This window comes from Aplidium turbinatum, chromosome 14 (assembly GCF_918807975.1).
Source record: "Aplidium turbinatum chromosome 14, kaAplTurb1.1, whole genome shotgun sequence".
NCBI classification, from domain to species: Eukaryota; Metazoa; Chordata; class Ascidiacea; order Aplousobranchia; family Polyclinidae; genus Aplidium; species Aplidium turbinatum.
In genome coordinates this window covers 7,816,196-7,841,139 of record NC_137485.1, presented here as the reverse complement: position 1 = coordinate 7,841,139, position 24,944 = coordinate 7,816,196, and the positions used below count along the sequence as shown (strand labels likewise).

Here is a 24,944-nt window from a genome sequence, read left to right as displayed (position 1 = left end):
AAAGACAGTTACCGGTAGTCATCTTTAATATGTACAATATATTCACTCCAGTATATTTTACAGGTTTTGTAACTTTCTTGTATTAGGCAATTTTACTCATGTTGTAGGTCTAGTATATAACCACAATTCATATATTGCTTACAAGATTTTTATGAGTTATCTGCACAAACCTACAGGAAAGTGTAACTCAAGTTAACAGTTTGATGGATAAAGCAGGTACGAGTAATACAATAGCCTAGTCTTATAAAAGTAAAAATAAAAGGCAGTGGCTATTTGACCGGCTCCGGTCTTTGAATCTGAAACACTATTTGACCGGTCATGACGTCACTACATAAGCGCTTTTTTCTTTTTCTCTTTCAAAGCAACAGACGAGAAGCGCCGATATAAGTTCTAACTTCAACACGTAATCTTCAACTCAGTCCGTGGCGCGTGCGATACGTTTCCGGCTGCCACTCTAGAGGGGATGAGTTCGATACTATCCGGAAGCATTCTTTTTTTTTATTTAAATTTTGACCCGAAGCGCATTTTTGTGGTCAATTTTTAATTTGAGTAGCCTACAGCCCATTTTTTATGTCTTTTCAAATGTGAGTAATAATGTTAGAGTTTTTTTAATTTGCTGGAATTTGAGAATTTCTCTTGGTAATTTTCCGATCGTCATAAGTGAACGTGTGTTGCCGAACGACCCTACATTTTTCTCTCAAGTTAGTTATATACAATACTTCTTTAAAAAATGGTTTTACCATTATCATTTCTTTTAAAAGAAGTATTGTATATAACTAACTTGAGAACTATACTTGAAAACTATTAACTAACTTGGACTGTAGGCTACTCAAATTAAAAATTGACCACATAAATGCGCTTCGGGTCAAAATTTAGATAAAAAAAAAAGAAAAAAAATAATGCTTCCGGATGGTATCGAACTCATCCCCTCTAGATTGGCAGCCGGAAACGTATCGCACGCGCCACGGACTGAGTTGAAGAATACGTGTTAAAGTTAGAACTTATATCGGCGCTTCTCGTCTGTTGCTTTGAAAAAGAAAAAGAAAAAAGCGCTTATGTAGTGACGTCATGACCGGTCAAATAGTGTTTCAGATTCAAAGACCGGAGCCGGTCAAATAGCCACTGCCAAAATAAAATAGTTTAAAAGTTTAACCACTTGCGAACGGAATTGTTTACCGACAGCGATGTCGCTCAGACGGGATTAAGTTTAACATTTTTTGGTGTTTCCCCTAAAGAACAAGACATAGTGTTTCCAAAAATAATTTAAACATTCGAATTTTTCAAAAGACATATATATCTGCCATCCATCTTTTCGTCATGTACCAAAATGCGTAAATATTAGGGTGGCTCTTATTTGGCAAAAAATGAAAAAAAATTGAATTTTGTGTGGGACACCCTTTTAAAAGGTGAGGTTGTAAGAAAAAATAACACCTGTAAAAAATTTTTGAATTTCAAATTGATTTAGAGGTGGCCCTCCCCCCCTAAAGTTTTGCGCCCTCCTCCAAAATACAAAACCTGCATATCTCAAAAACTGCTTGAGCTAGAGATACGGTTTTTGTGTCAAAAGATGCAGAAAGCATGATTTCCTATCTGCTTTCTGAACAGTGATTGCGTCTATCTTGAGTAGAAAAGCAGTTATTTAGAAAAAACCTGTTTTCGGTATTCTAGCACAAAACAGTGCTAAACAAGTATTGTGGCCCAACCTATTCAATTAACAAAGTTCATAAACTAACCTGTAAAACTGGTAAAGCAATAAACGAAATAAGTATTCTTTAACTTTTATGCATTCATGCATAGCTAAAATAACCGTTTTTTATCATATTCCTTGGAGAAACTCCTGAGCGTGGAATCCGCTTTCCAGCTTCAGGTGCTATGCATCGCACTTGTTGGATGGCGAAGGCGATTTATGCAAAAAGCTTGATTTGCATTCATGGTATCTGTCCGAAGAAATGGTTGGACTAGCCTTGTTTGACTCTTGATTGTCTGTGGAAAGTAAAAAGCTAATGGTGGCAACCATGTTAGATGAAACAGGAGAACGTCCACCAAGGAGACCAAGCATCAAAGTAGATGCGTTTCTTAGCAATAAGGGTCTAGAACAGTATTACACCTCTAATTCAAAATGGCTTCTTCAGCTGTTGGGTGAAGATGAAGCAATAATTATACTTTCAAAGGATCTTGCTCATTGGACTGAAGATGGTGCATTTATTCAAGCTTTACACATGGCGAAGGGACTTTCAGTAGTGAATGACAGAGCAGAGAGAGGAGTTGCTCTAAGTCTAATCCAGGATTTTAACAAAATCTTAACTGAAGATGAGCCACAACTTCAGTTTCTTTTGCAAGTTGTTACTGAACACAGGAAACTGTTTCCAAATTCCAACAAGAACAATATTGTCGATTCTTCTTCGTTTAAACCTTCTTTGTTACTCCAGGGGTCAAGGGCTCTGTCTTTTACCACTCTTGGGCAGTGGCGATGCGGTTTAGATGCTTGAGCAAGTGTCGAGCAGCAATCCTTTGATTCGTCCATTTATCCATTGATTCGTCATCCAGTTCAAGCAGACCACGCACCCCATTTGGCGCAGTTACAGATGGTGTGGTCTGTGGTTTGTTCCTCTTTGCCACACTCACAGATTGCGGATGGAGCCATCCCCCATTTGTGCATGTTGGAGCGGAATAGTCTGACTCCTGTAGGCTAGCCCAGTACGCAGGCGGTTGAGCCGCACCCAGGCCTTCCTTGGCAAATTATGCATTCCGGTTGGATGGGGGCTGGTGTCGGAGATACAACTTTAGAGTCTTGAGGAGTTCTTCTTCCACTCTGAGCTCCATTTGTTGTCCTCCCAGGTAGTCGCGCTGATGGATTGGTCTTCAGCGGTTTTCATCAGGAGTTGTGCATCACATACAAATGGTTGTCTCGATTTCAGTTGCCGAGGATGCTCGATTGCTCGCTCATAGACTCATAGAGACTTGAGTGGAGCAAGTGGTTGGGGTTCGTAGTGCGGCGAGAAAGAGACAGGATGGCTTCTTCGCGACGAAACTCAGTTGGTTGGTTGCCTGCAAGGACAGGGAAATTGTCCGATGGTGTAGGTCGCAGACATCCTGTCACGATACGCAAGGCAATATGTAAAATATTGTCGATAATATCGCTTCTTCCAGTACTGACCAGAATTACATTTTGAAATGAATATTGTTACCAGTGTTCCCTCTAAGGTGCAAAAATTAAGACAAAAAAACGAAATTTTGTAGACGGTTTCGTGGTCACAAAAAAGGTTGTAAAATCAAGATTTGGTCAAATGCGTTTTTTCTAAATAACTGCTTTTCTACTCAAGGTAGATGCATTCAATGTTCAGAAAGCAGATAGAAAACCATGTTTTCTGCATCTTTTAACACAAAAACTGTATCTCTAAATGAAGTGGTTTTCGAGATATGCAGATTTGGTATTTTGAGGGAGGGCACAGAACTTTAGGGGGGGAGGGCCACCTCTAAATCAACTTCAAATTTAAAAAAAATTTGCAAGAGTTATTTTTTCTGACAACCTCACCACTTGAAAGGGTGTCCCAAGCAAAATTCAAAAACTCAATTTTAAGAGCCACCCTAGTAAATATACATCCACCGTCTTCTAGCAACACTTTTTCTTTGCGTGCAAGTACGCCATCCGAGCTGAAGTAGTTAAAGCAACTTTTAACCAGTTAAATGTATATGGTATTTCCGGCCTCGAAATTCGTTTTTGTTAGCAGTGGACAAACGTGTCCGCCTGTCCGGTCTGAGAAGCTATCTTGGCGGACAAATGAAGTTTCACGGCGGACACACCAGTTTTAGCGTTGTTCGTCATGTTTAATTACTTTATCTTGATAATTCTTCGCCATTCGAAAATTATAGCTACAGTTTAGAAGGCTTTTTAAAATTTCAGCGAAGTCACTCTGAAAAGGCTTTCATCAGACCAACGACATGCGCTTGAAGAGTCAAAGCGCCGTGTATCTGCTTAAGCCGCATAACTGATTAACTTCCACCAAACGAGGTCATGTGGCTTCTTGCGTCACAATGCTCTGGGCAAGAGTCAGAAAACTTGTACACTAAATTTTCTGTTGTGCAAAGTTTCATTAGGCTTTCATCAATCATTGAAACAACGTAAAAATTGAAAGTTTTCCTTCTTGAATGGAAGCTAAGACTCTAAGAGATACAGTATTCACATTTTCTAGATGCGCGGGAAATTATATTCTTGCAACAACTGTTTGTGCTATGCAATGACGATTTGTATCCGTAGTTCCTGTGTTATTTCTCGGCGGACAAATATGACCGATCTAGAGGGTACTTCCCGCGGACATCACATGCTGTGACGGCGGACATGTCCGCCGTGAATTTCGAGGCCTGGTATTTTAACAAGTCACCCATGCGGTATGGAATTAAATCTACAATGTTAATGATTTAATTACGTACATATCACACTTCTTCTACTGGTTACAAAAAAGCTTCCTGTTGGTTAGTAACGTTTTTGGATTTCTTTTCTATTTTTAAGAATGACAAACAAAAATATTAACAATTTTATTACATAACAAACATGATGTTCAAACTCTTGTTTGTCTATAGTTCAAAAAAACAAAGTCTCTACCAAAGCTTTTAAGAATGACACCACCATTTTGATAACGTTATTGATTACATCACAATCATACTTTTTTTCTTGTTATTAATCTTTTTGTAATATGTTTAGATACCGTAATAGACAATAAAGATAATGTATTTGAACCAAAACAAAAACAATGCGGCCCTATTTACCTACTGACTGCTCTGGTTGCGATCAAAAAGCATTGCTTCATTGCAGGTGTTGCGCCAGGATTAGTGTTTGTTTACGTTAGGGCTACAGTTTTGTTTTCTGCCCAAGACTTCAAAATTTTCCGAATCATAAGGTTTGTCTTCAACGGCTGTAAAGTTTTTCTCAAATTAGAACAAATTCTTTTATCGGGCAACTCCAGCGTGGTAAATATAGTCGTCTGACCAGTGACCATTCAGCATACGACAATCGTTTTGGTCATCGCTTGTCAAACTAATTTTACTGACATGGGACATGCCAAGTTTCTGTTTACTCAGGAGTTATTATATCGTAGCCTACTTGCTCAGTTTCATAATTCATCAAGTTCAGCCACTTGGTCAAATGTTGCTAGCTCAGCTGTCACTTAGCCTACTCAGTTCACAACTTCTGACCTTTAGGAGACTCGGTAAATATAGCCTTTGCCAAAAAAAGGCAGTGGCTATTTGACCGGTCATGACATATTCTTTTTTCTTTTTCTCTTTCAAAGCAAAAGATGAGAGGAGAAGAAAAAAGTGCCTATATAAATTCTAAATTCGACAATTTTATTCAACTGAGTCCATGGCGCGTGCGATCTTTCTCCGGCTGGTGTCCGTGAGTGAATGAGTTCGATACTACCCCAAAGCGCTTTTATTTTTATTTTTAACTAAATTTTGATCCAAAGTAAACTCAATCGTTATTTTTGTGGTCAATTTTTAATTCGAGTAGCTTTTTCATATCTTCTCAAATATAAGTAATAAAGTTAGAGTATTTTTAATTTGCTGGAATTTGAGCTACGATTTTTGATTTTGATTACAATCTGATTAAAAAACGCATTTCATTTTCACATGCTTTTTCTTGAAGGGGCAGCAAAATATGAATCCGCCTATTTACGCCACTGGTAATTTTCCGTTCGTCATAAGAGGATGTAACCGTGTTTGCCGAACGACGCATTACATTTCTGCTCCCAACAAGTTAGTTTGGTGGCTGTAAAAAGTTATATACAATACTTCTTTTAAAAAAATGGTTTCATCAATGTCAAGTTTGTCAATGTCAGCGGCGCATGTGATGTTTCTCGGGCTGGTATCCCCAAGTGTATGACTTCGATACTGCCCAGAAGTGTTTTATTTTAAACTAAAATTGCCTACTAAAAAACACTGCCTAAAAGTTAACTGAACATTGATGAAACCATTTTTTTTAAAGAAGTATTGTAACTTTTTACAGCCACCAAACTAACTTGTTGAGAGCAGAAATGTAATGCGTCGTTCGGCAAACACGGTCACATCCTCTTATGACGAACGGAAAATTACCCAGAGAAATTCTCAAATCCAGCAAATTAAAAATACTCTAACTTTATTACTTATATTTGAAAAGACATAAATTAAAAATTGACCACAAAAATGCAGCAGCCTAACGATTGAGTCACTTCGGGAGAAAATTTAGTTAAAAAAAAGCGCTACTGGGTAGTATCGAACTCATTCCCTCGGGAACACCGGCTGGAGAAAGATCGTGCGAGCCACGGACTCAGTTGAATAAACTGTTGAATTTAGAACTTATATTAGGCACTTTTTTCTTCTCTCGTCTTTCGCTTTGATAGAGAAAAAAGAATACATCATGACCGGTCTAATAGTGTTTCAGATTCAAAGACCGGAGTCGGTCAAATAGCCACTGCCAAAAAAATATCTATGGCTTTTGCAAATTGTCTGTTTGATGCATTATAGAAGCAATATCTTCTGCCTGTACGTGTACATTTGACAACCAGGTCAAATCTATTTTTCTATTAAATACAGTGACTGACAAACAGTCAAAGTTGGATGAAAAACTGCCCGACGCATTTTGTTCACAAAATTGTTTTTAAGTACCAATACAGTATAATTCACCATCATCATGACACCTGAAGGGACCTTGGAAAAAGTGTCACCATAGCAAAATGTCACTACGGTCAAAGACACTGTAGACGAATTCTACCTATAGTTAAAAAATAGGACTTTGGAACAGATGTCGCTATAGTCATATTCTACGATATAAGAATTATATATGGGGAATTAACAAATATCTCTAGAAATAAATACCAAAGGACAAACTAAGTAGCCAAACCTTTTCTCTGTCATATATCATGCAAGGTGAAATTCAAATCATTCTGAGAAAAAGCATTTTTACGTGTTGAACTCTCCCATTGTTTATTATTTTTCAATTTGTCTTTTGGGACACATGTAACTTGTCTATTTTTGTTTTTACATGGTGACGTTTCAATAGTTGCTTTCTTTCCCACATTGGCTTCATAGAATTACACCATCATAAGTAACTACCTGTATCGCTACTGGAGGTTCTGCTTATTAAGTTTGATCTTGGCCTTGGCACTAACTGATGATTCTTATATTAGTCTGCAGAATATCTACGTTGCGGTGGTAATACGTGATAAAATACATTGGAAAATAACCTGATTTCATAGAATTACAGAAGCCTTGAGAGTGCAGCTTTCCTTGTGGTTTTTCTGTCACATTAATAAATGTTGACTGATTATGAGATCACAGGAACAAGTGTATGCATTTGAACTGAGAATACGGTACATAAAAATCAATTCCTACCTAATTAGGTCCACTTATTAGAGCTGGGCGATATTGGTAAAATATTTTCGATACGATATTACCAAAAATAAAATGATATTATTTAAGTTTCGATATTTTACGGCGAATTGCAAAGCACGGCTTTCTATAACTGCATGAAAAACATACTGAGCACTGGTACTGAAATGAACAACATTTATTGCAAACAATGCTGCGATTTAACTGTCGCAAACTAAAGATATTTTGACAAAAATGTCAGCATGTTGACATTGCAGGGTTTTAGGCACGATGTCTTCTTGGAAACAATTGAGCCACTAAGTGAAAACACCCTTTCACTACTAACACTGGTGGCTTGAATGCACAGAAGTTTTCTTCCAACTTTTGCAAGTGTAGGAAAAGTCAGTGCATTAGCTCGCCACCACGTACAGATGCAGCTATCCTTGTTGATAGTTTTTAATGCAAAATAGAGATGCAGCTGTGAGTAGCAAAACAAAATAAAGTATCTACCTAGCTGTAGCTACCGTAGGCTACGGCCGCTACACTATGCTATGACCGCTACGCTATGCTACGTAAATTCAGTCAGCTTGCAAGTTTCCTATCGCATTTGCCGGACTTCATCCTTCGCAACAATGCAACACTTGGGAATCAATAAGCAGGATTGCGTAATCACAAAGACTGCTTGCAATGCGTAAACAATGCACACTGCTCGCAATGCGTAAATAATGCACACACACCGGGTTGTCTGTCCATGCGATGTCTGTATCACTGCGCATGCGAAAATGTTGCTATAATTTCAGTACATTTATAAACGATAAAATCGGAGCTTTGTGAATAAATATCGCTGCCGAAAAAATATCGTATCGTTTCGAAATATTGTAATATCGCCCAGCTCTACCACTTATTGCTACAGTATATATATCTTAAGAATTTTTTAACTAATAAGGACCTGTGATTTCTAAAATGGCACAAGGTGACTTGATGGTTATTTATTTTTTTTAGAAGAGTAGTTTTTATATTTACAATGCACAATTGGGGTATCAATTCATTTGACCACACAGTTTTGACCCATTACAGTGTTCCTTTTAGATACAATTTTAGAATACCTATGCTCCTTGCATTATTTCTATGAAGCTCAACCTGTATATAATATCTTTGGGAATGATTGAATGACTGAATGTTTTAAAACACAAATCACATTAAAATATTGCATATTTCTCAATTAGTTATAACGCTTTAGTCGCTGTTTTTCACCACTTGCCAAGTCTTTGAAAACATGAAAACAAAATTTTGAAATTTTTATTTCATATGTTTCACTCATAGCGAGCTGGAGGCTGACATAATTTCGTTTTGAAATTTAGCTAGACTACTTAAAACCCTTTTGAAATGGTGGTTTTGAGAATGTAAATTGCCAAAGTGTGATCACTGAATCTCAAATCGCTGCAAAACTTTTAATTTTTGGTAAAGAAATGATAAATTTTTCCTGTTACCAGTGTTGCCAGACGCTTTTTGAATTTCCTGCACAAGTGCCAAAATGTAGTCCGTTATTTGGATGGTAACAATACCATAAAAGTGTCTCAACATATACACAAAGACTATATTTATTTACTACTACTCAAACTATCAACTTATACTAGCGATTTCAGCTACTAACAGACCGACCTCCAGTCTAATTTGAAGCTGCGTGTTGACATAGTTTGTATAAAGGTCGCCATAGTTCGACCACATTTCTTAGGCTGGGAGTTCACAGCTTCATATTACATACATTACATCATTTTAATGCAGGGCTTGGTAACTTTTTATCCACTTAGTTTTCCAGAGTCTAATTGGTTTGGTTCTTTTCCAGAAGTTGTAGAATGAAATGAAGCAGAAACCACATTAATTTGCAGCAGCCTTTGAAGTTTAGCATCTCATTTTGCTCAAGTTGTCTCATGACAGACATTATGAATAAAATCAATTTGTAATCACTTATCACATAGGCCATCCCAATGTGCTGTTTATGCTGATTCAAATACTTGGTCATCATCGCCTGGTCTCTACAAAGTGATTCCATTCTTGTACGATCTACACCCTCTCTTGATAATAGAACAGTCATCACATGCAGCTGCGTGTAGCTCATCAAACCTTAAGGGATTTCTCATTTCTAATAAAACCTGTTGTTCTCCATATCCTCTCTTGCTTTGTAGAGCTGTAAGACGCAGTGTTTGAAATGGTCACTACTTTCAGCAAGTCATAACTTATAGTAGCTGTGATTCATACCAGTCTAGTTAAGTATTTATAAGCTAACATAAATGTAATACTGCAGTTAGTGCGTGGTACGTACAAAATGCTTTTGACATTAGAATATGAGCAGTTGTGATGGTATTTCTATGTTTCACCATAGATCAAGGATCAGGGGCGAGTGCACAGCGTGATTGCTGTAAAGTCAAGAAAGGGTTATGGGGAAGACGCAGCGTGAAGGTGGTCTCCTGTTCATCTAGGAGTAGCAGCAGAAACACCGCACGAAAATGCCGGTCAACATCTGATCAACCAACGTCATCTTTGGTAGAGTTTCGTCAACTTGTAAAGAAAGAATCAGGTGATTTTTGTCTGCTTTTTTCTTTAATTTATTATGCTGTATTTTGACTAATACCCAGTTGGTGAACTTAGATAAAGTAAGATTAGGTGGATGAGAAGGCAAGAGAGGCAATGATCGTGTCCGTCTTCTGGCATGTCTTTAAGTGTATTTGCCAATGATCCAACATGTGCCATTGTTAGGTATCGATCTAACATCGATTGATCAGTAGTGAGAACAGAAATTATGGTTGAAATTGTAAAAACCCCACGGAATTGCAGTCCAAATAGAGTTTCTCTGTTGTTTGATTAATTTGTTGGGCATTATTGGTTTTGATGTTATCTCATAAAAGCAAAACATTAAAAGCATGTTAAATGGGGTCTGCTACTATTCGGTGAGTCCGATTCGGTGAGAGCCCTATTCGGTGATTTTTTTTGAAAATTATTGGGTACCGTAGCCTAATAAAAACCCCTAACCCCAAAACTCCCAAAAAAAACCCAAAAACCCCAACCCCCCAAAAACCCAAACCCCAAAAACCCCAAAACCCCCCAACCCCAAAAACCCCCAACCCCTAACACCTATCACCTAACCCCTATAACGGCATGATAATTAGGCTACGGCGCGCAATAATTAAAAAAAAAACTCACCGAATAGGGCTCTCACCGAAAAAGGCTCTCACCGAATAGGGAACTCACCGAATCGGACTCACCGAATCGGGCCATTCTGGTTAAATGGGTATAAAAAGTTCAGAATTGCCTTTTTCGGAGAAAACCGATTCGGTGATTTCTTTTTGAGATTTTAAAAATCTCCGAAAAAGGCTCTCCTCCATGAAAGGTTCTACCGCATGTCATTCAGATCAGTTCAGTATCATACAGATCTAATTTATATTATTCTAATTTTTATTTTAAATAAATAGTAAAATTGTTGCTTCACGTGTTTAGGCACCTCGAGAAGAGTCATGAAAAATATGTTTACTCCTGCCAGTACAAGATGGACTCGGTTATCGGAAAAAAAATCTCAACGGACTTTGGGGAGATCTTCCAGCTCGGAAAGCTCTGAATTAACTTCAAATCCAGAAGTCGATTTGTATTCGTTGTATTCCTCTGGTTGTGTGACCAGGGGTCAAATAACGAGAGCAAAGAATATGTTCTGGGAATGTTCAGCTTCTGCTACGTTAGACAGCTTGCACAAGAAGAAGCTGCCGGGCAAGAAAATCTCCAAACTCCATCAGGAAGAAGGTCCGGATCCGATGCAGATTCATGCTTCACATCTTCCATCAACGTCCACAAATGTTGCCACACCGAAGCCAGTCAGACCAAAGACCTCTCAAACCATGGTGAGTTTATTCAATTTATTTGCTTCTCTGTTGTTTGAACCAACTACAGCACAAACCAAATTTATCTGCACAGTAAACTCACTGTAACGTGTGCGTGGGTGTACCTAAAACACAACAAACCCCATGCAAAGATACAGTTTAAAATGTTTTCTAATCAAAGTTCGAGGTTGTTGCTTATTAGTTTTAATAGATTGCGTAATGCCAATACTCTAAAGACTACACTATAGCAAGTTTATAATGCACAGTTATTAGGCTACAAACTGGAGCTCAAACATTACAAAAGGAAGCTATAATTCGTATTAGCGGCTTACTCATTTCACGTTTTGATGATCACAGTGCACTGGGGCATGGAGTTTTCACTTTGATTAAGGGCTTTCTAGTACCTATATTGCAACGAAACATGCTGTTTATTGTGTACTTGGGTAGTAATACCACAGGCTTTGCGATTTGGTGATAATTGAGTTTATAACAGGGCTGCTGCGCTTTCAAACGAGGTATGCTAATGTTTCTAAGCAAAACCATTTGCAACTTTTTTTTGTCTGGTTTACATATGTTTTTCCTACTGTTGGCGGCTTCAAATGCTGCCCCAGTTTTCAAAATCCGTTTTTTCACGATTTACAACCAGTACTTTTGTTAGCTGAAGTCTCTCACATCACTACAGCTGTGGAGATGACTGGGTTTATTCACCTGTGAGAGCATTGTTTAAGGTCTGGCCAAGTCAGCACATGTCTCTGTAAGTGTTCGTACGATTAGCATTTTTCGTTAGGTTGTTGTCTTTCAAACATTTAAATGCCTCTCTTCCATTATTATGACCTGACGTCGTGAAACAGGTCAGCTGATTCAGTACGTTGATTCGACGTCAAAAAAGGTCGAATGCGTCTTAATAAGTTAGTTATTGCCATGGCGTCTGCATTTATTTGCTGTTGCGTAAATGACGTTGTGTGATGAAGTACTTTTGCTTACGTAGAGGGAGCATTCATTCGACGTAATATTTGTGCTTTACAGTTCCTGCTTAACTCACTTGAAGCGCAAAAGTTTTTTTTGTGATGTTTAAATTTCAGTGTGATAATCGATGCAGTTCTTGTTGAATATACATTATACACTTTTCACTGTGTTGGCAATTAATATATACTGTAATTAAAATAACGTTATACTTGTTAAAACGGTAGTTTTATCGAAATGTATATAAAACTTTTAACCAAGCCGTATTTTTTTCCTTTACCTGGTTACTCTGTCACTGCTCCAGAGCAAAGGATGAAACAAGAAAGATATCATAGGCTATATAACTTTAACTCTTGTTGTTTGGAAAAAAAAAACAACTCTATCAGAATACTTCTCATTGGCTATTAATACCATTTATTTGTTTATATGAAAATATCATTGTTGGTTGCCAAGAGTTCATCTCTTCAACTGTTAAAGTCGAAACTCTAGCCTTGGTTTCAGTTGGAAGTAGTATACAGAAGGTTTTGCAGACTCAAGAAAATTACCAAGGACATGATTATACTACTAGTCTATACCATATCAAATGCAATACTTGCGCTTACAGGCCATTAAACGAACAGTGATAATGATAATGTTACGAATCCTTGAAAGAGAGTCTGAGGTTTTGACGTCTGTGGGAATGATCGTGGACATCCGGGATTGCATGACGTTTCCTAATCAGGTTGCTCTTGACATTTCAACTTATGCCGATTGCCGACCCGTTGAAATGCACAATATAATATAGCCTAGAACCAAAAGTCCAATACTTTCTCGTGAACACTTGCAGCCAAAACCCCAAGCTCATGTGGTCAACGCAATAAAAATTACCGGTATACGAGTATCATATACATGACTTGTAACAAGGATGTTCTAAAGTTTTTTTGAAAAAATAGTGGAGTTATATTGGGAATACGATCCTAATGGATTCAGAAATAAATGATATATCAACTATTACAAAATAAATATCTTATGTTACATAATGTAAAAGCCCGGTTGATTTGCTGCCTGGGACGATGCGACTCGGTCGCTTTGCAGTTGTTTGACGCAGAAACAAGGCAGTCTCACTCAGCCAGTAAATCAGTTTTTTACATCGATTTAACGTTCGCAGACGTTGAATTGATGTAAAAAACTGATTTGCATTTCCAACACTGACCTAGAAGAGCGGAGACTACAGGTCGAATAGACTAGTATAGAGTATCTTAAAAAAAACATCGTTTCAAGAAAAAAAAATAGTTTCGGCTTATTTTGCACAACTGTTGACTTGGCAATTGGCATGGCAACCGTTGTGAGTTGTTCATATAAAATCCGACCTCTAATGACCAAACCTCGAGTGTTATGATCATTTGTCTATGTCATCTTAAAGCATCTTGACAAAAGCGGTTTCAAGAAAGAACGAGAATTTCGGGATATTCCGCAAAACTTTCTATCAGAAGGATTAGTGAAGTTTGACTGATATATGTTAGTGGATTCTCTCGTTTGGGGTTGTCTCAAACCAATTTTTCTAAAAGCTACGTTATCAAACGCTGTCAAATACTTTCTGATTACTGACAAGTTTGAGTGCTCTTTAGGATTATTATCTTTTCTAGTTACAGTTGTAACGTTCATCTGATGAATAATCATCATCCGTTTGTTCCTTCTTTAGTAGATGAAACCTGGCGTTTGTCCACGCTAGCAGGAGTCCGCCAGATTTTGCAGCCCTTAGGCCACGGTCCCTTATCGTTAGGGTTGATTCTGTCCAGCTTTCTTGCACTGATGTCGGCTCACAAACACTGGCCATCTTTTTATGGTCTTCCCACTTTCTTTCTCTGGACAGAAATCTTCTTCGCCATTACTGACGCTTTGTCATCAGATATATGTTTCACATGCCCATAATCTGAAAATAAACGCACTGCAGTATATAATTTCGAAAATTGTATTTTGCAAGTTATTCATTGTGAGCATGCGCATTGTCATGGTGTTCAAAACGACAGTGAAGCAATAAAACAACTCGTACGTTTTTACTTTTACATTCATCTTTGATTCTTTGCAGCTATTGCTGGAAAAGAAAATACTTGTTTAGTAAAAGTAAGCGTTAATGATTCTTTTGCGATTTGATCGTTTGAATCACACTGTCAAGTAAAACTGACATTAATTCTATCAACGTGATGTCACTTTGCATTACATCAATGCATATCAACAAAATCCTACCAGCTGTACTAGCACCCAACCTCAGGTAACTGTGCTTGTCTGCGCTCGTTCAGCTTATGTGCAGTGCGAGTTTGCAAAAAGTATAGCCGATCAATACAGTCGAAAGCAAATTCCTGTTACTTGTTCGAGCATAGGGCACAAGTATGCTGCATAATGCATTAAGTCGAATGGCGAATTGAAGGAAACGCTCTTCACATTAGTTGTGCTTGCAAGAGAGCAATCTGTTTTCTTGCCTGTTGTTCAACTCTTATTACTAGAGCGTCTTTGCGCTAAAGGTTGTGCAACGTTGAGCGAGAAAGGAAATAATACCCAAGGGCAAAGTGCGAGCGTGAAGTAAATGCCTATCATTTTGAACGTGATTTCAGTTTATATTTGCTCGCTTCAACACGGCAGGTAGTCCTCATGAAAAAGCAAATGTATTATTAGCTTTCAGCAGTTGTGTAAACTTACTTCAACTCCATGTGTATATTCATACCTGCTCAGTGCTCATGCCAATAGCATCGATTGGAGTGCCTGTGCTGTAAACTTTGATGGTTATACAATGCTACAAAACTTTACGTTGGTTTTGCGTCGCCAAACGTCGAATTATTGTTAAAATGACAGAAAATGGGCGACACATTGTAACAGTTTTTTAAAGTAAGTTGTCAGCCGACAGAAAATATGCTTGCTTTGTTTTGCTTGTATCTTAAGCAGCTAACCAAAGCAGAACGATAAACGCTGAACTTTCATTGCTCCAACTTTTGGTGACGTTCAATCAACTTGAAAAGGCGATTTTGTTGACCAGTGTATAAGTTGAGAGGACTTATTCACAGTTACATGCGATATTGTGGCTTGTGTTTTCTTTTTCAGCGAAAGACCATATGTCTACTTTTCAACTTAGTTTTAAAAATTCAACATTTGAAATACTAGGCAGTAATATTGCAATACTAGCTTTTAAGTAAAGTTTCAACATTTAAGTTTTTCACATTTAATTGAAATAGATACGTTTGTAGTACAATTTAGTTGTAGTAATTGTTGTTGAATTATTGTTAAATTATTTCAATCGTCAAATTACCGTGTTCAGTTCAACGAAAAAACTCTTAAAACTTGAGTTTTCTCAAACAAATTTTTCTTACATTATTAGCAGTTTCTGTGACAAATCATCACGAACCTGATTGTTTAAATTCAAAAGAAATGCATGTATCGCAATCCATCCTTCAGTCTTTCACTCGCTTTTCAATGAGCTTGGACAACATGTGTGAGTAATCAGTGGACCGTGACCTGAACCGCTGACGTTTTACGATCAGACAATTGTGTGGTGGTTGATCATACAAAGTCGCATACACTTTCAAGCTAGATTGTCAGCGGTGCTTGGCAGCAAAGCGAACGTGCCTGTGATGATTTAATGTAAGCTTTGTTAGCGCATAATTGGATGTTGCTTTGCTACAGGAACCGTTTAAACACGAAACTTTTGGTCTAGCTGTGGAAACTTTTGTAACTGATGTGTTAACGCAGTTATTTTTTTATTAAGTTGTTTATTAATTGCTTCAAAAAGTTGTTTAATACGTCGTTTGTCAAATGATAAAATGCTGCGAAAGTTTTAAAACCACAAAAGTCTGGTAGTCTTGCTTTAACCGGCCTGTATTAAATCTCCGTTCTTGGCTGTGCCGAAAGGTTATTTGGCGCTGGTCTTCGCGCTTTCTAATATAAACACGCCAGAGTATCAGTATTGACAGTTTTGCACGGCATGCTTAAGACAACGACCATTTTATTGATTAATGTTGAGGTAATCAGTGGTGCTGTATTTAGAGAAGCCTGTGTGAGGAGATGGCTTTAGCATTGACATACAGAACAGTGTCAAAGCGGCCAGTTTAGAAGCTGCATCGTTGGAAAGCCTACACAGTCGCTCTATTTTACTTCTCGCTTTGTTTGCAGGTTATTCTTAGATCGCATGTGTTTACTTTGCCGAACACTTTGCTGTCATTGCCATAGTTATTTCTTTTTACTAATTTATGTTATTCTTTTTAAACTTTGTCAACGTACGACTGAATGATTATGTAAATTTCAACTAGTCAGCACGCAGCATAGGGTAGTTGCTCTATATAAAGCATTAGTCAGTACTGGGACTTTAAACGAAGTGGTAGAACGCTATAACGGATGTTGTCTGTGTGTTACTTATACGCGTATATTCTGTTGCGTATATGTAGTTGCTGTTCTTTGCTGATACCGTTCAAGTGATGCCACTGATTTTGACAATTCGTGAGTCCGCATTCAAGTTAAGGTTGTGAAAGATGGAAGACTATTTATACGATTTCTTTGATGTTGTATGGCTTACAGCATTATAGTTAAATGCCTTGATTTTGTTTAGCTTAAAGATTTGCTTGTCAGTGTTGTGATATTAAAACTGCCTCTAGGAATAAATGACCTAAAAACGTTCGGTAAGCCAATTTAACAAATAAGAATGCGAGAAAACAAGAAACTGCGCGTCATAAACGGCATAACCCATCATCTCAGGTATTCGCAGGTAACAAACGTTGATTGTTGTTTTTGTAACGTCACTAAAATAGCATTGTCAAGAGTAGACTTACTTTACTTCATTGTTGGTCTGCCAAGATGAAAAAGACCCATTCTTCAAAAAATGTTTCACACTGTTATCACTGCGCTAATTTATCAATGGCGTAGTCCGCATGGACGTACCGAAAAATGCATTTAAAGTACAATTCCAAACAGCACCAGTTTCATCAAAATTTATATTCGCCATAGGGTTGCTTTTCTAGCCAGAATAAACGAGTAAAGACTAATACGATGAAGGGATTGTCACATCGCTGAATCAAACCCATTCCTATATGTGATTGCTACAACATCGTCAGATGTCTAATCAATGTTAAACTACTTTAACTTAATGTGACACGACCGCAAATTTAATCATAACCTTAGTACAGGGATATCTATTTCTTAGTATAGACATGTTTTTGCTATAGTGTTACCAACTTTGTTTAAATGTGTGGCTTCTTTTCAGATGAAACGCAAGCATGAAGCGTTAAACGAAACAGCCAAATCTCCTGAGAAAAAGGCCTGCAAATCTTCTCTTGGGTAAGATTTTCCAACTTCTGTAAACGTAGTGTTGTGAAAGATAGAAACTGTCTCTTGCGATGGTGAATTAATTATTAATCATTGTATTCTGAGCAAATACGGTTGCTTGCCTACTTTCGTTATATCAGTGGTTGATAACACGCATGCTGTGAAATACTACAGGAGCTGAAGTTTTTTTAGTAACTTTTTAACTTTGAAAAAACATTTACCACTAAAACGATTCGAATATTTTTAATTTTTTTTATTTTTTTATTGTTTTTATTTGATGTCGTGATTTTAGGCTGTATCTCAGCTACCAAAGCGCATGCCCATTGCATTGATTCAACGTCTAGAGCTGACGAGTTAACGTTAATAAACGGATTTTTATAACTGCAATATTTATGCAACCATCTTGAAGTACATATGTCGTACAACATACTCACTATACACCAGGTTGTGCAACTATTTAATGACCAATGAAGGGACATGTAAACTTATAGTATATAATATGTACAAAGTACTATTCCATATTCACAACTATAGTATAAATGTGAAAATGTTGTGAATGCTGCTTGCTTAGGTCTGTTGTCGCCACCCGCACCGCGGTTCTTCCCACAGCTGCTGTTCTGCAACAACAAAAACCTGTGACACGCCGAAGTACCTCCTCAAGGAAATTGAGATCTTCCTCCAGTGAAGAGGAGACCAGGTGATGAGACATGGCTTTTAAAAACTTTTTTGTGGTTGTTTATCATTGAAAGCGGGAATATTCGACTTCAATCTAAACTTGTGAAAATGCTGATTGCTGAAGTAAATATCGAGGTCATTTTCAAAACCTAATTTGTCGACTTCATTGGGAGATCGACTCAATACTTTTGGCGTCCACCTCAGATATAGCTGGCTCCTACCATAAAACAATTTGAGAACAAAAGAAGGAAGCACTTTGAATTGTCGAATGGTTTCATTAGCAGTTTTAGGTGATGAATGTCATTGAAGGACAAACGAATTTATTTTCACACGAGTCAGTTGTTGAAGTTGCACGAGTCAGTCAATCATCAAAAGGCAGTAAAGTGGAGGTTTTGTAAACTCGGCACACGTATCTCATTAAGAAATTCCTAACTTTCAAAAAAGAATTTTTTTGAATTTGCTGAACAGAAATCAATGTTTGACTCGTGTCTTAAACATTTCTATTCCCAGCGCTTTCTCTTCACCTGCTGAACATAGCGGTACTCTAACAGCTCCTCCGACTCCAACAAAACCAACCTCCTCTCCCAATGGCTCCGAGGACTGGCTACGAAGGTAAATCCAATGCCACTCAATACTTTCAGTTGATTTCAATTTGTGTCAATCCTCCCTGGTAATCAGATCTTTCAGTTGATTTCAAGTTGTGTTAAGAAAGATTACAACTGTTTGATTTCCCTTGAGCAAGTATTTTGAAGAGCGTGACTAGCCTCCCCTTATAGGGGATGAAGTATGCACGTATTACTACTACTTGAAGTTTGAATTAAGAACCGTAGCTTACAGATAATTTGAAGACTGAAATTCGTTGGCCACAACCTTAACAATTCGAATAAATGTATTCGCATGCCACTCGAACAGTGCATATTTCCGACAGGAGCAAGCTATACAACATCTGCTCGAATGCCTTGGTCTGAAATCATAGTGTTTTGCAATCTGCACGTGACTTGGCCGAGTTCAACGATAGAACAAGAGCTTGCGTGATGCTGGGCTACGGCGTGGGACACACGAAGAATTGTATACTTCGATCTTGTTCAAATGTAGGCACTCTTCTGGTTGTGTAAGAGCTTTGAACATTTTTTGATTTGTAGATTTTTATGTTGGAATGCCTCGGAAAAAATCACAGTATTGGACAGACTGATAGGGGTGTGTCAATCCCATGAAGTCAGACACATGCTGGAAATGATAGAACCACAGTTTCAACGGGATTTCATATCTCTGCTACCTAAAGAAGTGAGTGGTGTCTTATGAAACTGTTATGCTGCAGAATGTAGATGCTGTTATGAAACTAGGAGGTTATAATAATACCACATCACACCCCTTAACTGCAAATTTCCAGTATTCTATTTTAATTGTCGTCTACGTCTGGTATTTGAACTATCTGCTCCCACCCAAATCTACTTCTCGGGAGCAGAATTGTTTTCACAAAAAAGCGTAGTTCTGCGCCGCTGCGCTTATAGGTGAAGCAACTGTTTAACATTATTATAATGTTATCTAACGGTTTTATTGTGTTTGTAGCTCGCCCTGTACGTGCTAAGTTTTCTTGAACCAAGGGACTTGCTTGTGGCCGCTCAAACTTGCAAGTACTGGCGGATTTTGACCGAAGATAATTTGATGTGGAAGGAAAAGTGCATTCAGGAAGGAATCGTAGACCGACATTCGGTTAAGAATTATAAGAGCGCTCCAAAATCTAAAAAATCTTTACACATGAGCATTGGAAGCAGTTGGAAGGCCGCGTTTCTGCGCCAAGTCCGCATTGAGGCAAACTGGCGCTTGGGAAACGAAAAACCAACTAAGGTGAGTTGAACCTCGTGATGTAGTCGATTGGAAATGTAACGCTTTAAGTGGTAGTTTCACTGTGCTGGTAACTTTTCCAACACTGCATTTGAAGCACTTTGAAAGTGAATGTTTTATTCTTTAATCCGCCCAATCCTCAAAAATGAGAAACAAGGACAATTAGCCGTACAGTGGTCGTATCCAGGCTTATCACGTCCGGTGGTTGTTGAATTTGCGTAAGTAGACTGGAAGACAATCTTCGTGTCCACTCTCAGGCGTGCATTTAAGTGTCCTGCCAAAGACGCAGCCGCATGCTCTGGAGCGATGTCACACTTGCCTACCATTGCTCTCACCACTCCAGCTATGTAGCCGACATGTTAAGATAATAGCCGAGGTTGAAGTGTTCTGCCAAAGACACAGCCGCATGCTCTTGAGCGGTATCGAACCGGAACCAGGCGCTTTAGAGAGTGTAATGGGGCTCTCACCACTAGGCAATGAAGTAGTAATCCATGGCCAACAAATTAGATAAAGTCGATTGTATTTATTCTTAACGCCGCTAAATATATATGATATTATTTTAGCTTTCTGTAACATAAGCATTTTTACAAAACAACATCTCGAAATGTCTTTGATCAATCAGCACAAGTTACAAATTTTTACATTGTTCCAACATCGAGCTACATAAAATGGTGACCTTTGCAAGCTGCGCTAATTCTTGACTAAATTTTGCTATTTCAGGTTTTAAAAGGCCACGATGACCACGTGATCACCTGTCTCCAGTTCAACGGATCCCGCATCGTCAGTGGCTCTGATGACAACACATTGAAGGTGTGGTCGGCAGTGTCGGGGAAGGTTGGTGCTTTCTGTTGATTGAGATCCAAGCACAATTTTCTGGTGAAATGCTTTGCGTCACATGAGAAACTGAAAGTCAATCGTTTAACTTTGATTATTTGCATTTAAAACTTTCAGCTTGATTCCTTTTTCTTGTAAGTGCTGGTATGTTTCATTGGAAAGGAGTATTTTTATGGTGTTTTATCGCCTTTGTTTTGTCATCTTAACTTGTAAAATGAACCATGGATGTTGAACACGATCTTACCAGAGACCATACCTTTTCTCACTTTTCGCTTATGCAAAGGTGGTTCTCCTGTCCATTTTGTTGCATCACAACTCTAACATTTTTTATTCTTTCAGTGCTTGCGCACCCTGACTGGGCACACAGGCGGAGTATGGGCTTCACAAATGCGCAACAATCTGATTGTGAGCGGATCGACTGATAGAGCACTAAAAGTTTGGAATGCCGACACAGGTACGTGCTTCACTAGTTTTGTCGTATCCCAGTCAATGCTAGTAAATAGAAATTAGTATTGAACAAGAAGACAAGGAACCCAATCCTCGTTTCTACTTATACATGTTGTTTTCAATCAATTTATCAAACGTAATTGCTGGTAAATGAGACTTTTTTTGTTACAAAATTTTCGTGTTTACTTTTGACCATGATGGTTGATTTGCAAGAAGCTATCACTTGTGGTGAGAATATATGCGAGTGGCACACATCACTTTGTGATGATACTCTTTTCCAGGGGAGTGCGTGCACACTTTGTACGGCCATACGTCTACTGTGAGGTGCCTTGCTCTTCATGAAAACACGTAAGTCATGAAGCACAATGCGCATATCTTGTGGAATAGACATCTGATGAACTTTAGTTTTCTCGTACCTAATATCTAAAACACTTTTCGGCTTTTACACCAGTTTTTAAAATGTTGAGTCTCTGATTAACCTTTTCATTTACTTGTATTTGACAGTGCTGCTGCACTGTTATTTTGTCGTATTTTATTGTGGTTTACTAAGGATGTTGTATTATTGCTTGCTGATGTTCTAGTCTTAGACTGAATATCTTAGATTGATGCATTTCCACATAGTTGCAACTATTCTTGACCACCGAAGTATATCTGCTTTGAAAGGTTCATTTTTTAAAATAAGGAAACGCGCTATTTTAACGTTCTATTATAACGTTTGTAAACGTTCTATTATAACGTTCGTATTTTGCATTGAAAAGTTTTTCTGTCCTTTGGATTTGCTGTGATTGTGAGTGAAGTTGCGTTTGCAAAGATTAAAAAGAGCGACGCAGCTAGGTATCGAACCTGTGTCCTGTTGATTGTGAACCAAACGCGTTACCACTTCTCAATACAGACCAACGTTCATAATGTTCCGTTGCTAGGGTTGTGAGCGGGTCGCGTGACGCCACCTTGCGGGTGTGGAACATCAACACGGGAGTGTGCCAACACGTCCTCGTAGGCCACATGGCGGCTGTGCGCTGTGTGTGCTACGATGGGAAGAAAGTTGTGTCGGGAGCTTACGACTATATGGTCAAGGTGTGGGACCCGGTCACCGAAGAATGTCTACACACTCTGCAGGGTCACTCCAATCGTGTGTACTCCTTACAGGTGCGATTTGTGTTGTCTAACTAACATCTCTTGATGTAGTGTACTGTAGAATGATGTGCGTGTGTGAATTACTGACGATGAATATTCAGGTGGTTTAGTGAGCAGGGGTTCTCAATTGTTATACTCTCGCTTACTCTAAAGATGCAAAATTAGGACATGTATCATGCAGTTTATTTTTTCTGCTTTGGTCCATCTGCCCCATTGGTAAATAATTTTTTGTCCATTTGTGAGCTTCTAATTTAGCATGTTATTGCAGCTCAGCGTATTGATCTTTCCGCTTTACAAAGTCATGCTGGTCACAGTTTGTAATGTTATGCTTTCTTTGTCAGTTTGACAGCAAGTACGTTGTAAGCGGAAGTCTCGACACCTCGATTCGTGTGTGGGATATCGAGACAGGGAGATGTCTGCATACTTTGATGGGCCACCAGTCCCTGACCTCGGGCATGGAGCTCAAGGACAATATTTTGGTCTCCGGCAACGCGGACTCGACCGTGAAAATCTGGGACATCAAAACAGGCGAATGCTTAAAGACTTTAGAAGGTTGGTAGTCATCAAAGTGGCTATTAACCTTTTTGTTGTTGGCACCACTTTGAAATCACAAATCAGTCCTCTCACTTCTAGAACAACTGGAATATGATAATCCCTTAAAATCCAGAATATTGGTCACCATCCCAGTATACAAGCTACTAAATCCATCAGTAAACTTGTCACAGCTTCTGTATGGAGAGCTGCAACTTTTTAATAAGTTTCTTTGCCTTTGCAATAAAGAATTTTCAGCACGCTGTAAGTGATTAAATTGTCGTATCCAGGCTTACACCAGGTGGTTGAAGATTTAGATTAAGTGGATCGGAAGGCAAGGAAGCCAATCTTCGTGTCCACCTTCAGGCGTGCCTTTAAGTGTCCTGCCACAGACACATGCTCTTGAGCGGTGCCCTTTCGATTGCCGTTCCAAGGTTCTCACCACTCGGCTATGCAGCCGACAGTGATTACATAATCATCCAATTATTGCTTTGATGAAAGCTTAACGTAAGAAGGTTTTGCTGTGTATCACTTCGAAATTATAACGATACTTATCAATTGATGTTCTCCGCTACCTTTAGGTCCGAATAAGCACCTTAGCGCCGTCACGTGTCTACAATTCCACGGGAAATTCGTTATAACAAGTTCAGATGACGGAACTGTGAAGTTATGGGATATCAAGACGGGAAAAGTAATTACCCAGCGAACAAAAGTTGATTATTTTTACATCGCTAGACATTGAAACGACGTAAAGGGCAACTTTTGCTGGCTCGGGATGTTCTCCTTTGTTGAGATAAACGTTCTTACGTTCAGTTTGTTAAAAAAAAAAGTTTCCAGTTGCATTTAGACGGCTATCTTTTATTTGACCGATTTGTGTCATCACAACTAGATTGTATCTTTCTTGGAATCTGCGTGATATGAGTCAGCGATTTGTTTTATGTTGTTCTGAGTTTAACCCCAGTAGACGTTTTACTTTCTTCGGCCGTACGAGAACGATTCCGTATTTTGTGAATAATCTGCAATTGTGCAACGAAAGCTCCTTTTTTGACGAATTACTAATTTAAAAAATAAGCCACTATTGATTTATCAATCACCTATTTTCCAGCAGATACAAATGTTATAAATTGGCACTTTTCAGGTCATCCGGGATCTTGTGACGTTGGAGTCACGTGGTTCGGGGGGCGTTGTTTGGAGAATACGAGCGTCACCTACAAAACTGGTTTGCGCGGTCGGTAGCAGGAACGGTACCGAAGAAACTAAATTACAAGTTATTGATTTTGACACTGACATCATGTGATCAAAATACCTCCAAAATAGCTACCGCATGGTGCTGCTAGTTTTCGTCAATCGTTTTTTCTTCGGTCTACGTACTATTGCTATGGGGAAGTTGTGCCAAGAATTGATCGCTTTTTGAAGTTTCTGAACATCTGTCCCAAGTCAATGGAATTTCTATTGACTCCCTCAAGCGTGCATCATTGATCAACTGGGTTGGTCACTTGGTGCGTTTTGTGCAAACGCATTTTTACCACAAGTGAGCTGTGTAACAATTCTTCGCAGTTCAAAATGTAAATTTAGCCATGACCCTTCAACTATTTGAGGTCATTGTATTGTTGCGCTTTTGCATGCGTTTATGACGTCATCGCGTTTGTTCACGTCATCACCGCCGACTACGTTTTCTGCCATCAACAAAAAAATGTTATGTGATTTTCAAAAAGAAACCAGGGGTCTTTAAAGACATCGATTTCGACTTTCTACCACTTGAATTACCGAACGTCTGTCAATGCGAGTGGCAACTCAACTCAGAAGGTACATCTACTGTTTGCGGGGTGTGAGGCGTAACACTATTTTTAAGTGACTTTGTGGAGTGAATCATTCTTTTTCATTGAACACCAAAACATTGTTCGGAATATTGAATTTTATTATCTTTGCTTTGAAATCGCAATTAAAATTTTGTTGTTCCTTAGCTAGTATTGATACTATTGAAAGCCTGAAGAATCAGAAAGCTGAGCTTGCATTGCT

The 24,944-nt window shown here is 38.5% G+C and overlaps 1 protein-coding gene across 1 annotated transcript; it reads left to right on the top strand.

Moving 5' to 3' along the window:
- The first annotated feature begins 69 nt into the window (after positions 1-69).
- On the top strand, positions 70-24,888 carry LOC145783684 (F-box/WD repeat-containing protein 7-like). Its single transcript, XM_082595573.1, has 15 exons — positions 70-216; positions 9,725-9,919; positions 10,837-11,231; positions 17,398-17,471; positions 18,031-18,156; positions 18,645-18,746; positions 19,277-19,418; positions 19,704-19,982; positions 20,700-20,813; positions 21,153-21,267; positions 21,542-21,608; positions 22,181-22,406; positions 22,736-22,946; positions 23,507-23,616; positions 24,064-24,888. The coding sequence occupies exons 1-15, from the start codon at positions 204-206 to the stop codon at positions 24,220-24,222; spliced, it is 2,328 nt and encodes a 775-aa protein (XP_082451699.1). The 5' UTR covers positions 70-203; the 3' UTR covers positions 24,223-24,888.
- Positions 24,889-24,944: the final 56 nt, after the last annotated feature.

Coding starts and splice junctions, on each gene's coding strand:
- LOC145783684 (XM_082595573.1), top strand. Junction 21,609..22,180: donor CTTGCTCTTCATGAAAACAC/GTAAGTCATGAA, acceptor TTCCGTTGCTAG/GGTTGTGAGCGGGTCGCGTG. Junction 22,407..22,735: donor ATCGTGTGTACTCCTTACAG/GTGCGATTTGTG, acceptor TTTCTTTGTCAG/TTTGACAGCAAGTACGTTGT.